The 16,555-nt window shown below is 43.9% G+C and overlaps 1 protein-coding gene across 10 annotated transcripts in view; it reads right to left on the bottom strand.

The window, feature by feature from the left end:
• Positions 1-16,555, bottom strand: part of DOCK8 (dedicator of cytokinesis 8) — a 266,032-nt gene that overhangs the window by 4,752 nt on the left and 244,725 nt on the right. For all 10 annotated transcript variants that reach the window (XM_060410909.1, XM_060410910.1, XM_042243384.2 and 7 more), the window contains 4 exons: positions 15,032-15,121; positions 11,507-11,743; positions 8,914-9,057; positions 7,571-7,677 (listed from right to left, as the gene is read on the bottom strand). In XM_060410909.1, coding sequence (XP_060266892.1) covers positions 7,571-7,677; positions 8,914-9,057; positions 11,507-11,743; positions 15,032-15,121 — 578 coding nt within the window. The remainder of the gene's footprint in view (positions 1-7,570; positions 7,678-8,913; positions 9,058-11,506; positions 11,744-15,031; positions 15,122-16,555) is intronic.

Here is a 16,555-nt window from a genome sequence, read left to right as displayed (position 1 = left end):
GCCTCTACCTAAGGAGTTAGCTGTCTTTTCTACAGAGAGCGTGGCCATGAGCCCTGACCCTCTGGATCTCTTTCCTCCCTCCTCTGCAATGTTCCTTCAGCATAGCTCACCCATCAGTCCCTAAGTATGACAAAAAATTGCTAGTTGCTTCATCAACATCCATTCCCTGTCTTCCTTAACAACAGAACTCTAGGTGGTAAACCTGGGCTTCCCTGATGGCTCAGACATAAAGAATCTACCCACAATGCAGGAGACCTGGGTTCAGTCCTTGCGTTGGGAGGATCCCCTGGAGGAGGGCACAGTAACCCACTCCAGTATTCTTGCCTGGAGAATCCCCATGGACAGAAGCCTGGTGGGCTACGTCCATGGGATTGCAAAGAGTTGGACACAACTGAGTGGCTATGCACACACACAGGTGGTATACCCACCTGGAAAACTCCATTCCCTAGCCTCCCTTATAAAAAGGGATGTCTGATGATATAAAATGGAGTCACTAGGAAAGCTCTTAAAAGGAGTGTAGACGTTTGCTCTTTCCTCATTTCTATTCCTGATACTTGCCTAGGATGTGATTGTGATTGCCAGAGCCTTAGCAGCCATTTTGTGACTATGAGGATAGATACACTAAAACCAGAATAGCAGAGCAAAAGAATGGGAAGAGCCAGGATCTCTGATGACTTTACGTGACTAACACACAGCTGTGGGATGGCTATCTCTGATCTTATTTTATATGAGAGAAAAATAAGTTTCTATCTTAAGTCACTCTTACTTCCTTTCTCTGTTACTAGCAATTGAATGTAGTGCCTAGTGAGACCTGCATTGCCTAACAGTTAAAAGGACAGACTCTGGAACTGAAATACTCACCTCTGAATCTTGCTTTGCAACTTATTGGCTTTGTGACATTTGGCAAGTTACTTATGCATTCCATGCCTTAATTTCTTCACTTGGGACATGATGGTGATAATAGCCTACCTCATAAATTTTTATAAAGAGTAAATGAATTAAATATATAAAATGCTTAGAATGTATAGAAATTATTTGTTCTATGTAAGAATAAGGATGTACTTTTAGAGATTTTATATTCCAGTCCATTTTTTTCACAGTTGATGAAACTAAGATGCAGAGATGAAGTACCCTGTCCAGAGTCACACACCTTTGGGGACAGAAAACATGGATGTAAGTCCAAGAGACTCATGCTCCCAGACCAATGTCTCATCAGCCCTATCATGTGTTATGGTATAAACCTTACAGAGGCAGATGAGTCATTGGTAGATAATATCTACATTTAACTCAGATTAATTCTCTTTCCTACTCAAATAGATGCCATTTCTATTTGTTCCATAACGTTATATTTATTAGTCACTTCATATGTGCCACGTCCTAGTCTAAGCTCTATGAACTGACTCTCTTTGTTTTGATACTAACTTTAAGAGGTTGTTACTATTTTATTCCCATTTTATAGCTTGGGAAACTGAGGTTGGGTAACTTGCCCAAGGTCACAAAGCTAGTTAAGGTAGAGTGGGTATTTAAGGCCAGGTGACTGGGCTCAAGAGCCCACAGTCCTGACCCCAACACCACAAATGCTGCCTAGGAAAGACCCTGGCTCTTCCAGCTAGAAGCTAGGCATATGGCTTTGGTCTCCAGTTGGAACTATTCTCTCTGGAGTCCCAATTTGTGGTGTTCTGCTTTTCTCATCTTCCCGGCAACACTTGAGCACATTCCACCTGAGCTGCTGCACTGACGGGAGAGTCTGACGGAGATGCTGAAGACCAGATCGGCTCCCTGATCCCCATGACTGCAGTGACATGCATGTTCCAGGCCCTCTGAGGGAAGGGAGGATTATTTGGCGGCAAGACAGCTAAAAACATCTGGCCTTTTTGCAGGAAGAGCTTCAGAGGATATGAGGGTCCTGTGGGCAGAGCCACCTCAGCTGGACACCTCCGTGTGGCTTTCTCCAACCCTGTCTCCAGCATTTCCTCCCTCCCAGCCTGACCTCTACCAAACCCCGGACCCCAAGAGAAGCCTGTCTCACCGGGAGACTAGTCTAACTCCTGATTCTGCCACTTAGCTGCTGTGTGACCTTGGGCTCATCACAGTCTCCTTCAACCTCGTTTCTTTCATCTATACAGTGGGTTCATGGGGATGGAACGGTCTCGGTGTTTGAAGACCTGGCTGGGTGGCTGCCAGTGGGGAGTGCTGGGCAGCCAGTGTGGCCTGCTTCTCCTAGGGAGAAGGGCAGGTAAAGGTTCAACGGAAGACACAGTTCCTGGACGCCCGCATCACACTGATGGGGAGGCATGTGTGACTGAAAGTACAGGGCACTGTGGGGGCAGGGGGCGCACCCCGGGGCAGAAGGGGCAGCTGTGGCTGGACCTTTCTATATTCCCAAGCCCCCCACCTCCCTTGGATGGGCTGCCTCCCTTGGGTAAGCCACAGTGGCCCTATCTCCTCCTCTTAAGGGGCGAGATTGGGACTATGGGCTTGGGAATACGTCCAACCTTGAGTCTGATACCGGGAAGCAGATTCTGAGGACCTACTGCAACATCCCAGAATCCAGGCGGGGGTGGGGCCCAAAGGGGTGTGTGTGCGCGCGTGCGTGCGTGCGTGCGTGTGTGTGTGTGTGCACGCGCACGTGCACATGTGTGCTGCTCGGCTCGGCTCTCAGTTTTCTGTCAAGCCTCCTAGGCCCACTGAGACAGGTCTCTGTGACCCTGGAAAAGGGACACAAGTCCTTCAAACATCCCCACTACAGACCTGCTCCGGAGCAACCTCTCATGATGTTTAACGCTTTGTCTTCCCACCAAATACTCAGATCACTTTTCACCAACTGTTTCTTTTATCACCCACACTGCACAGTTGCTTTTTTTTTGGCCACTTGGACAAATGCACTCTCCTTCCTCTTCACAGACCATAAGTCCTTTTAACACTCTATGACCATTTGTGCAGTGAGACTCTATTGATGTATCCGAGACAATATCCCTTAAAGGTAATCTGGGACTGGTGTCAAGTCCTGCTATCTTTTCTTTAAATATAAAAGTAAATTTAAAAATCATTTAGTCTTTATAGGAAAAAGAAAGTGTACATATTATGGACTGAAGGGTTGTGGCCCCCCCAAAACCACATGTTGAAGCCCTGACCCCCATGTGATGTGATTTGGAAGTAGGGTCTTTAGGAGGAATGAAGGTTAAAATTAGGCTGTAAGGGTGGGACCCATATGATGGGATTAATGCCCTCACAGAAAGAGACCAGAAAACTGTCTGCTTCTCTCTACCATGTAAGGATACAGTGAGAAGACGGTTAAGCTAGTAAGAGGGAGAACCTCGACTGAATCTGCTGGCCCCTTAATCTTGGTCTCCCAGCCTCTACCACTGTGAGAAATAAATGTCTGTTGTTCAGCTACTCAATCTGGGATACTTTGTTATAGCGGCCTAAGCTAAGAAATACAAGAAAAATTAAAAATACAGACTGGCACAGATTTCAGTGTTTTAAATGGTCTGCATGCTCTGGGGAGCAAAGGAGGGATGCAGAATGCTGTACCTCTCCATCTTGGCTTCTGAAACCTGGAGATGATCAGAAGGGGGATCAGGGCCCCAGCTTGGCAACCATCTGGAGAGCTGCAGGACTGGCTGGATGAGCATCAGCCGCAGCAGGTCAGCCTGCCAGGTTCTTTACCGATCCAGCCAGTCTGTCACAGCTGAGTCAGAAAGGCCACCGCCTAGCAGTGGGACCCAGGTACAGTATAACTGGGAGCGTACATTTCGGCTATTAGCAGTCAGCATCGGAAGGCTTACTTATAGCGGGCTTCCCTGGTGGCTCAGATGGTAAATGGTCTGCCTGCAATGTGGGAGATCTGGGTTCAAACCCTGGGTTGGGAGGATCCCCTAGAGAGGGCAATGGCTACTCACTCCAGTATTCTTGCCTGGAGAATTCTATAGACAGAGGAGTCTGGTGGGCTACAGTCTGTGGAGTCTCAGAGAGTCAGATACAACTGAGCAACTAACACTTTTTCACTTTTCCAGGCTCATTTATGTTTACCTTGGAAATCTGGGCTTACTGATATACCTATGGCCTAAGCCTGCTGAGAAGCTGGCGCTCACTCAAGGCAACACTTTCATGCCCAAACATTTCCCACTCCTATGTCACCTCTGCAGAGAGCAGAGTTGGGGGAGAAAATACACAAGTACAAACAACTTGAGCAAACAGTTTCTCTATTCATTGCAGAGCCGCAACTTGCTGACTGGCCTTGAGAAGCAATTAAGCCATGGAGGAAAGGAAGGTTTCCTCAGCTGCTACTTGTGTTGAAGGTATAAATTATAGATCATCAAATTCACCCTTGTAAATGTACAGTTTGATGAGTTTAATCATCATTTATGTATTAAACTGTAAATTTATAGTTTATATGGTTATGCAACCTTCCAGAGAAGGCAATGGCACCCCACTCCAGTACTCTTGCCTGGAAAATCCCATGGGCAGAGGAGCCTGGTGGGCTGCAGTCCATGGGGTCGCTAAGAGTCGGACATGACTGAGCGACTTCACTTTCACTTTTCACTTTCCTGCACTGGAGAAGGAAATGGCAACCCACTCCAGTGTTCTTGCCTGGAGAATCCCAGGAGCCTGGTGGGGTGCTGTCTCTGGGGCTGCATAGAGTCGGACACGACTGAAGCGACTTAGCAGCAGCAGCAGCAGCAGCAGCATGCAACCTTCACCACAGTCTCACCCACTACTTTTGATCTATGTGAAATAAAGTGGAAAGAAAGTCACTTTGCTCTGACTTTGACAGTGAAGTAGTGAGCAGAGGTACTGTATTGCCTATAGCCTTGTCTCATTTGTACTAGGACTTTGCTTTGGCACACAGGTAGTGTGGTGCCTAGTACAAAGTGTGGGCTCAATAACTGTTTGCTGTTTGCTGAATGAATGAACTGGTTTAACAGTTGTTAAAAAGTGTAAAAGTAATGGCATGTTCACTGTTTTGAAGGGAGGAAAGGGGGAGAAAAATGTTGAGTGACAACAGGCAGGACCTGATGGATGGAGCCCTTGGGGAGGGGGAGGGGAGGAGAAAATGTGAGATGGGGGCAATCAAGGAACCTTTACATTTTTAACAGTCTCTGCTCAAAGTTCAGTTCCATCCAGCAGCCTTAGCAGCACCTGGAAGCTTGTTAGAAATGCAGAGTCTCAGGCCCACCCCAGAACCACTGAATCAGAGTCTGCATTTTAACAAGATTCCCAGGTCATCTGTTTGCACAGCAAATGTTTGAAAAGCACCGACAGATGTTCTTGAGGCTTTCCCAGAACAGGGCGGCAGCCCACCAAGCACAGGGGAAGGACTACAGCTTGGTTTCCCATAGGAATCACTGGAAGGGTTGGAGAACAACATTTTAAACGGTGGATTTGATTTTGGAAAGCAACCAGTTTTGCAGGCCATCTGGGGAGAAAGATAACTTCACCATCAAAAGTCTAACACATGACTTTGCTAGAGGATCATCCCTAAGAAAATTCATCTCCTTTTGTGTATCTGGCCTGGGACTGGTTTGACTCAGCTCTGGTTCTCTTTGTAGTCACTTGTCCTCAGGCTGGAAGCTAATTAGAAATGCTTGTTCAGTAGATTTATAAGGACATTTTAACTAAGAAACGGAAAATCGCTTCTCTTAGCAAGCTTCCTTTTACATTTATATTCTGTTCAAAGACCTATTTATTTAGCAATACCACTGTCTCCCCAGGCTCTCCTCCCTGTGCTGGCGTGCCCACAGAGCGCACTGCCCTTGCTAGCTCAGAGGAGCCCAGAAGCACCAAGGACACCCCTGCCTCTGCGACTTGTGCTCCTGTCGGTCCTTTACCAGTAATGGCTCCATCTTCCCGCTGCCCTCTTCCTACCACCTACATACTCAAGACAAGGCGTCAGTAATGTTATCCCCTAAAGCCTTCCCCAGTCACTCCAGCCTGCAACCAACTCTTCTCTCCTGAACTCCGTAACTCTGTATTTCTTGCACTCTCCACAGTTCTTAGCACAAGCTGCATAGCTTTGCTGTTTAGCCAAATAAAAGTCCTCTTGTCAGGAGCTGAGGCATACCCAGCTCCTGCATTCCCACAACTACTGCCATACCTGAGCCCCAGTGTGTGCTCATTAAACAGGTCCTTGCAGAGGCCCAGAGAGGCCTGGGTCACTGTCACCGTCAGGAGCCTTTCACCATAACTCATTTTTAAAATAAGATCGACTGTTTTTATTTATTTACTTTTTTGGCTACACTGCATGGCTTATGGGATTTTAGTTCCCTGACCAGGGATTGAACCTGCATCCTCAGCAATGAAAGCATAGAACCTGGTTTGCTGAGGAATCCCCCCATAGCTCATATTAAATGAAACTATGTAGGAAGTATATTAATCTTTAAAAATTCCCCCAATATTCTTCTAGGCTTTTGTTTTATGAAAATGCAGTATTTACTGAAGAATATCCACTTTTGGTATAATGTCAATATTGCTAGGAAATGCAGGAAGCAATTAAAATATAAAACAATAAAAATAAATTTTGTATGTGATTTATGTGTGCATATTTGGACGCACGCACACACATATACACAGCCACACACACACACCCCTATTACTAAGTAGTTGTGATTCACTGTAGGACAAAGAATGTCTCCTTTATACATAGCAAATTTGCGTTCGTCTCACTAACGCCTGTGAAGGAGGAAAACCTCACCTGACAGTAGCATTCTGGTGAGTTTTCACTGAATTCAGCAAGCTTTAACTTTTAGCCTCCTTTACCCCACCTGCCAAACAAAGATATTCCTATACTTTATATGCTGCTCTAAGGTTCTGCACTGGTCTGCACTGCAGCAGCTTGGAAGACTGCCCCAAGACTCACTTCCTATCTAGGCTCAACAGGATGCTCTGGCAGCCAGCTCTACCGCAGAATTCAAGAGTGGAGGAGGCTTGTCTACCAGTGGGAACTGCCATCGCAATGACAGCTTTGTAAACTTCCACTTACAGAATCTTGACTCTATCTCTCAGTTTGAGGCAGTGTCTTACATTTCTAAAAATCAGTTATTGTATGATGGGAAATTACAAAGACTGCCGATGCCAGGAAACTCTCAGGCTCTAAAGCACTGTGGAATATCAGCAAACTGAAGGAAGTATGGGCTCTTTGGATTCCGAAGACCTGGTGTGAACTCAACTCTGCTACTAACTGGCTGTGTGACCTTAAGTCAATCATCTCCCATCTCTGACCCTCCATTTCCTCTTTTGTAAAATGAAGACTTACTTTATTTGCAATGTGACTCTGGGGCACATGAGAGATGATAAACATGAAAGCACCATACAGTTTGTTAGTTACTAGTGCAAGTAGTGTTGCTCTGCAGAGGCCTCTCAAACTGAGCATGCATCCGAATCATCTGGAGCATTGTTAAAATACAGGCTGCTGGGCCCCATCTCTGGAGATTTTTACTCAGTGTGTCTGACTGGTATCTGAGAATCCGCCTCGCTAGCAAATTTCTCAAGGGATGCAGAAGCTGCTGGCCTGGGAACCACACTTTGAGAACCACAGCTCTACTGAACTCCCAGTCATTTCCCCTCTTACCGCATTATGAATTCCTTAAAGCATAATCTCAACTTGTTGTGATGCCGATAAAGTTTTGGGTCAGCTGGAATTTCAGCCAAAAATACTTGGGCTACTTCCAGTGGTCCCTGATAGAAAAAAGTGAAAAACATTACTGATGTTGGAAAGAAAGTGAAATTACTTGGGAGAAAATGTTGGAGCAAGTTCTTAGTTTGAACATTTACTTCTGTAGTTAGTTAAACTGAAACAAAAAAATCAAGGAAGGTCTTGAACTCAGAAAAATATTGATTCCCTAGGAAGAGTCTACAGTTTTAGGAGAACACTCAAAAGCATAAATGTATTTCCTTAATCAAATGCTAATAATAATAGATTTTCCTTCATATATAAAGGTAACATACTACATCAAATGGTATATGATTAGAGTTGCTTTCCTGAAAACAGGGATTGTCTTGATCCAACCATTCATATTCATTTGTCTAGTTGCCCTAGTGGCAAGCACCATTTTGTGTAATTGCTAGCTTGAGTCAGAGATATGCACAGTATATGCGTAATCCACATGGTTGAGGGCTTATAAAGTCTTCCATTTTCATTAAAAGATTAGGACTTACAAAAAGCAAAAGCTTCTTAATATTTTCTGATCTTGGAAATGTAATGAATACCATTTCTGTCACCTTGATATTCTCTGGGCACAGAATTTTTGCAGGGGAGTTCAGCTGTACAGAGTGAGGAAAGGGTCATGCTACTCATTGAGCTTTGAATGTGAAGGTGTGTAGATTTAGTTTTGAAATTACAGAAGCACACTGGACAGACAGAACTGTTAGCACTCCCTCCATCTGAGGCTGGATCAGTTCCATGGTGAGACTGGAGTTAGAATTCTAATGAATCTGAGAAGATTCAGTCCGTTTTGAAGTGGCCCAAGAAGCAGGGTTCCAGGTCACTCCTGCTTTGCAGTGCTCCTGACATACTGATCATTCCTCTGACTGATGCAGGAGGTGGATGTTCTAGCCCCTTTCCCTTCTCTCCTATGGCATTCTTAAGATTCATCTCAAGCCCTGCAACAACTCTGCCTAAAGTGGAGATGACTAAGCACTCCACCTGGATCATATGCCAGAACTGGCCCCAGCTGAAATCTTCTCCAAGGAAATGGTACTCCTGAGACATGGGCCACTCAGCTCTAGGATTTCTTACCTACCTTTGGTTGTTACATGAAGCTGAAGAGACCTCAGGTGTTCAGTCTAAATTTAAGAACACCTTTGGCATGTTGATCAGACTTCTCATTGACTTCAAGGAAGGAGGCTGCAGACATTTAATGAAAATCAAAATAACGAGAACCAGAGGAGCTGCCACTAGCTAGTTTTGCTTACCTGATTGACAGTAGCTCCAACAGAGCCTTGTAGCACCATTTGAAGCATCTTGGCATCAGGAGGCTCCTGGTTAATGGCAACTGCTAACTGCAGAGTCTTCTTCTTCATATCTTCAATGGCAACTTCAATTGGTGTCAAAACAAACTGAACATGAGACATAAATGTAGGGAAGGTCATTGTCAGGTCTTATAAGCCATGAGCAAGCATGGAGCTGACAGAGAGAACACTTGGGTTTGAAGCATCAGTGAAGGCTTTCAGAGCAATTTAGAATAATCTTGACAGGTTAAGAGGAAGGAAGAGTCTAACATTTCTTGAGTACTTATTACGTACTGGAAGCTTTACATCCATTTATCATTTTCCTCTTTAAACAACCTCCTATTCTCTCCACTTTACAATCAAAGAAGGATTTGCAAGGTGAAGTAAATGCCACAAAATGACACTGGTCATAAGTGGGGAGGATTTTGACCACAATAATATCCACATTCAAAATCCACGTTTCTTATACACTGTTAGGTATCCTTTCCAATTGTTGAACAAGTTACTTGACTTAAAATTGGGAAAGCATTTCTTCTCCACCATAACACAAGATTTTGGCATCATGTGTGCTTTCTCTAAATCATCTTGCAGGTGAATTCTTGATAAACAGAATTCTCTTCAGGGTCAATCTGCTAGTTGTTAAGTTCTGTTGGTTTGGAGTATGGGCTAAATGTTATTGGTGGAGTCATGTCCCCTCCAAATCCAGGTGTTCAAGTCCTAGACCCCAGTACTTCAGAGTGTGACTTTAACTGAGACAGGATCTTTACAGGGGTAATCAAGTTCAAAGAAAGTCATTAGGATGGGCCTAACCCAACATGCCTTATATGTCCATCTAAGAAGAAGAAATCTGGACACATGGGTATGCACAGGGGGAAGATGATGTAAGAAACTCAGGGAGAAGGCAGCCATCTGCAAGCTAAGGAAAGAGGTCTGGAACAGAACCTTCCCTCATGTCTTTCAGAAGGAACCAACTCTGCCAGTGCCTTGATTTTTGACTTCTGGTCACCGAAACAATTAGACAATTAATTTCTGTTTCTAAGCCACCCAATCTGTGGTACTTTGTTATATTAGCCTCAACAAACTAACATACTGACATTCTTGGAGGAACTACAAATGGCCAAGAAAAATTGTGAGGACTCTTCCTGAGACCATGATTTTATTGCTGTGCTATACCAACCTGTCCTAGTGCTCAGAAGTCTAAAAGAGTAAGAAATACAGCAGATGCCTTCTACGTGAACCTTCTCATAGCCAAGTCATCAGACTGGGCTTTCTTTGCCCTCTGTGAAACCCATACTGTGATGCGGTTGCTGAACACATGAGCCGCTGGGCAATTCTCCAGGAAGCTCAGTCCCTGTGCTTCTGTACAAGGAGGTGTGTTATTCACCACAGTTCATTTGTGTTTGTTCACCAACTTGCTTACGCCTGTCATACTTGTTATTTTAATGACCTAATCTAATTCAGTAATGCATAAACTGGTGAACTATGGGTGTGGAAAGAAGAGTTGTTTCTATGAAAACCAAGCTAATGCTTGGGCAAGAAGTTGTGAAACTGAGTTGCTATAAAGATTCTTGTCTTATTAGGTGTGCTCAAGACAACGGTCAAAAGCTAGGGGCAAAAAAAAAAAAAAAAAAAAGTCATAAAAATCTAGAAGCATTCTGCTCTCACGTTGTTTTACAAGGTTCTTTAAGCTCTCACTCTACTTTACAGAAACCAAAACCGAACACATGGACATTGCATCATGGGTGAGGTTTATACAAGAAAGACAATGCTGAATTGTGATCAGCCAACCCTAAATCACAGGCAAGGCAGTGACTCTACACAAAATGAATGACAAATTAATGCACATGTACGTCTTTTAAACTAAAAGAAAATGCTTATGTCTAATTTTCAGCAATTCTGTAGCTTGAGACATTTTCTTGATCCATGAATTTGAGGTCTTTTGCTACACATGGAACCAGAAGAGAGAGGTCTTTCCTGTATCAACGCTTAGACAGGGAAACTGATGAAGATAAGTGCCTTGTGCAATGTCACAGGGGGATGCTGGGACTAGAAGACAGCTGATCACCTGTCTAACTGGCATGGTGCCCTCCTACAGCCCAACATCAGCTCCTTGGGGCTACTCACTTGTTGTTCCTGTCTCTGATAACTGACAACAGAATGCTGCTGGAATCACCTGAAGCTTTCAAATATGTAAAAATTTAAATAAAATCTTTAAAAATTTTGTATTTCATGTAAATTTAACATTAAAATATGAATACAAAGTAAATGCTACAATCGTGTACATATATTTCTATTAAAGATATAACTTTAAAATAGAATATACTTAAATATCAAGTGTGCTATAAAGCATGCAGGTGCCTAAACAGGATTCCCTGGCACCACGGCAGTGAGAGGATAACCACCTTAATAATAATTCAAAGGCACCCCTTTTTAGATTTTTATGTGAGTCTGCCATGAAGGAGCATGAAGGCAGCCTGTGTGTCATCCTGGGAGGAGACCCAGGCCCACTGGCTCAGCCATGGCCACCGTCCAAGCCCGTTCCCCCCAGTGCCTTTACCTCCTCCTTCTGGGCGACGCTGATCCTGGTCTTGATGTAGGGGAAGGCGTGCAGGGTGGTCAGGATGGTGTTCCGCCGGTACTGCTCATGCAGCTCGCCCCGAGGCCGGCCCTCCAGGGTGAAGGGGGTGGTGTACATGAACCTCCGTAGGTTGAAGTTCTTCTCAAAGTAGGTTAGCCTGTCTTTCATCTCATACTCATCAAAGTAGGGCTCCACGAAAGTGATCTGTATGTAGGCCTGAGTGGGAAAGGGAAGGGATGAGCTGGTCTGCACATGACCACCCCAGGCGCACTGGGGGGGCCGCGGGACAGAGAGAGGCACTACCGCCCCTCTGTGCTCACAAAGCTGAGAGAACTAGGGGATGCATCAGCTGTCAGCCATCCTTCCTCTCCACCCCCGAGGAGGTGAGAGACAGGACTGGGAGAAGGTGAAGGGAGGGTGAAGTCAGGTCCACAAGCTGCCCCTCCTAGCAGAGCTCATGACCCAACTGAAACTTGGTGTGAGAATTTGCAAACTGCTATTCAGAAGAAGCAAAACTTGGCTTTTCAGAACAACCATGCTTATTAGAATGGCCAAACTAAAGAAAACTGACAATCCCAAGGGCTGACAAGGATAGGGAGCTGCTGGAGCTTTCATACACTGATGGTGTGAATGTACAATGGTACAGCCACCTTATGAAACAGATTGGCAGTTTCTCATGCTGTTGAATTATATTCATCATATGACCCAGCAACCCCACTTTGGTGTGTGTGCCAACAGAAATGGAAACTTGTGTTTATATTAAACCCTGGACTCAAATGTCTATAGCAGCACTATACATAATAGACAAAAACTAGGAACAACCCAAGTGTCCCTCAAGTGGGGAATGGATAAACAAACCTGGTACATCCATACAACAGAATACAACTCAGTAGAAAAATGGAATGAACCATTACAATATAGGTGAATCACAAATGCATTGTGCTAAGTGAAAGAAGTCAAACTCAAAAGGCTGTATAATCCCATTTATTTATTGTATGATTCTATTTATAAGGCATTCTGGAAAAAACAAAATGACAGACAGAATATAGATTAATGACTTTCAGGGGCTAAAAACAGAGGGAGGGGATGACCACAAAGAGGCATGGGAAAATAAATATTTTGGGGTGATGGAACTTATCTCTTGATTTAAAATTCATAGAGACACACACAAAAAAGGGAGTTTAACAGCATATATTTAATCTTAAAATGTACCAATACAGTATACTAACACATATATATGGAATTTAGGAAGATGGCAATGACGACCCTGTATGCAAGACAGGGAAAGAGACACAGATGTGTATAACGGACTTTTGGACTCAGAGGGAGAGGGAGAGGGTGGGATGATTTGGGAGAATGACATTCTAACATGTATACTATCATGTGAATTGAATCGCCAGTCTATGTCTGACGCAGGATGCAGCATGCTTGGGGCTGGTGCATGGGGATGACCCAGAAAGATGTTATGGGGAGGGAGGTGGGAGGGGGGTTCATGTTTGGGAATGCATGTAAGAATTAAAGATTTTAAAATTAAAAAAAAAAATGTATGTACATACACATGCACCCATACCAACACACTATGAAGAAGAGCACTTATTGAGAAAGAAGGCCTTAAAAAAAAAATGATAATGACCACCAACTCTGCAAAACTCACCCACTGAAATGGACAGATAAGGTCACTGACTATTAATAAATACACGTAAATCACTATTTAGTGTGAATGAAATCTGGTTATAATCCTGGGTACAGATTCTCATTTAAAAGTCTCACAGCTTATTTTGGGCATCTTAACAGAGGGGGAAACAGCACTCTACGTCAGATAAGTCACTAATAACTCTACATGGCATGTGCTGTGCATAGCTCACCACGGGCAAACAGCCAATCTTGTCTTTCAAAGACCTTAAACACTTCTGCGTGAAGCACTTCTACTCACCACAGTTATTGCTTCAAGCTTAGATTAGGGAATGTATGTGAACTAAGTCCTTTGAAATATGTAGAAAAACAAACTCTTATATTTGGACACTTTCTTCCTACTGGCATCCTCTTCATAATATCTTGGAGGGCAGAACTGAGAGAAGGTTAGACTCCTCACTTTATAAGCCTGCTGGATGGCAACTGCTCCTCTGTTCCCCAGGCCTTAAAAATACCTTGAACTTGCATTATGTCCAACAGCTCAGAAATCTCTCTCACATACATATCTGGGCTGAGCAGGCAGTTATCACCCTGTCTTTGTCCTTAGCTGGTCTTTGTCTTTCTTTCCTAGCACAGAGCTTCAAAACCTCTTGGAATTTCCTCAGTGATAGTCACTGTTACTCTCATGAAGTAACTCATGATGGGTCCCTAGATAGCATCAGAATGATGGCTGGTCATCAATAAGTATAATCTCAGATTAGACAACTGGGACTCTGGGCCAGCCTGAGTGCTGGGGAAGGAGCAGGTTGGTGACTGAGTTCAGCAATGTAGTTGCTGTTTTAATCAAACATGCCTATGTAATGGGATCTCAATAAAAACCCTGGACAACAAGGCTCAGTGGAGCTTCTCGGTTGGTGAACACATTGATATGTCAGGAGGGCACCAGGCCTGGATTCCACAAGGAGAAGGCATAGAAGCTCTAGGATAGAACTAGCCCTTTGTGCAAGCTTTAGCACAAAACTATAAGCATCAGTATAGTCCTTTTCTGAGTTCTGCGAGTCATTCAAGTGGATTATCTCCTGAAAAGTGCCAAGGGAATCCACACATTTGCATTTGTCTGGTCAGAAATGCAGGCTGCTTGGGGTCCCACTTGAGGTTGGCATCTAAAGTGAGGGCAAGCTCCTGCAGGACTGAGCCGTAGCTGGCGGAGTCTGACACTAACTCTGCATGCTGAGCATCAGAATTGCATTGTGGTACACCCAGCTGGGAGTGAGACAGAATACACCCTCACATGAAAAGTGAGGAAACTGAAGTCCAAGCCCTTTTCATCATTCCTCCAACAGCAACCCTGTATTTGGCTGAAAAGAATGCCTCCACCAAATGCTGTCAGTGAGAAGTTTGTATCTTTTCAACATACTTTAAATTGAGGATTCAAAGTTTTAATAGAAGGGCTGTAAAGAAGTGATTAGAAGTGCAAGTTTGAGGATCACAGACCCCAAGTCTGAATACTGGCTTTGACATTTGCATGATCTTGGAAGTTTCTTACCTATTCTAGATCTTACTTTTCTCATCTGTAAAATGGGAATAACAATATTTACATCAAGGAGCTGTAGGAGGATGAAATGCAACAGTGTATGAAAAGGGTCTAATACAGTGTCAGGCATACAGCTGGTCTTTAATAAATGGTGGCTCCTATTACGATCCCTGCCATCGAGTATGGTTTAAGACTTAACCGTTAAACCGTAAACAACAACAAAAAATTTGGTTGCATTGAAATGACGTGGAGTCCAGACAGAGGAGGTCATTTTATGTTTTGGGGGTAGAACAAAGGGAATCAGAGCCAGATGGCTATTTTTTGCAATATTCCCATACCTTGTTAGGGTCCAGCTTGGTTTTGTCCACAGGAGCAGAGTCTTTTATCACTTCCACAAATTCTGTACCAAAACACTGACTATAAAATGCCTAGGCAAGAGAAACCAACAGATTATAAAGGTTACTTTAACATGCTGCAACTCTGTGTCTCTAGAAGCGGAATAAGTTCGGAACAAGCGTATGGTAGAATGTGCTCTCTGAATTATTTAATGTCCCTCTGAGCTAATGAGGCAAGTTCAGCATTTCCTGAGACAAAAATAAAAATAAAAGGAAGTCCAGCATTTGCAAACTGATCTATACTTCCATATAAAATGTATGCTTGACATCTAATTCAACAGCATCATCTATTTCCAGAAGATGCTCCAGGGCATAGAACTATTTACTTCTCGCCTTTTGTACCCTAGGAACTTGGAGGTCACGAGGCTTCCCATAGTGTGACAACCCACGGTGCAAAGGAAGATAAAATATATGCTTCCAGTTCTAAATTGGGGAAACATATTAGGAAACCAAGTGGCCTGGGGTCAACTGCTAGTTCCTCTCATGAGCTGAAAACTGCGCAAGTCATCCATTCACTTTGAACCATGGCTTCGTTGGGTCAAGTAAGGATTAAAGTCTCTTGTCTCTTTTGGCATGGGTGGATAGTATCGCTATACGGAGCAATTTGACAACAAAAGTGTTTTAAGTTTGACAGTCATGAAAGGACATAAATTCAAAGCAATAGCAAGAAAGCAAAAAGTGAATTTCCAGTTAATTGTCATCAGCATTTCAGGGGACCCAGTTATTCCACTTGAGATGATTTTGCTTAGGGGGCACCCCATGACTTTCCTCCTAAATTCTTAGTGCCGGGCCCCTTTCCATGTCTGTTTATTTCTTTCTCACTTTTCTCTAGGCTGTTTTTCCCTTTCTCCAGCTTTTCCTCCAAGAACATGCTGCTCTCTTCTGCTACATTCTGGATCAAATGTAAACAGCAGGTTGGATTGTGGCTGCCAGAACATGGGATTAGGTGCTGATTCTGATTATCCAGAGAGGGGTGCTCCTTGGATCAAGAGGAAAAGTTCACTGTGCCCAGGACACAATAGGCCTACAGTCGAGCATCTCCAAATCATAAGTTGGAATGTTGCCTGGTAACACCAAAAAGATGACCACAGAATTTTCTAGGGGAAATTTGATAATTTTGCCAGATGACTTTAAAGTCAAGATGATAAACTCCAAGCTAAGAAACTATTACTGAAATTTGGAAAGGCTTATAAGAAAGCACATGACATTGATTTGGATATTCTTGAAAATATTCACCATATAAATTTACAAACTTTGAAGAGTATGGGGCTTCCCAGGTGCCACTAGTGGTAAAGGACCTGCCTCCCAGTGCACGAGACGTAAGAGACTTGAGTTGGATCCCTGGGTCAGGAAGATCTACTGGAGGAGGCTATCCACCCCAGTATTCTCGCCTGGAGAATCCCACGGACAGAGGAGCCTGGTGGGCTACAGTCCAAGGAGTTGCAAAGAGTCAGACGTGATTGAAGA

Source organism: Ovis aries, chromosome 2, assembly GCF_016772045.2.
Source record: "Ovis aries strain OAR_USU_Benz2616 breed Rambouillet chromosome 2, ARS-UI_Ramb_v3.0, whole genome shotgun sequence".
Classification (NCBI taxonomy): Eukaryota; Metazoa; Chordata; class Mammalia; order Artiodactyla; family Bovidae; genus Ovis; species Ovis aries.
Note: the sequence above shows the minus strand (reverse complement) of the source record. Positions and strands in the feature narration are given on the sequence as shown.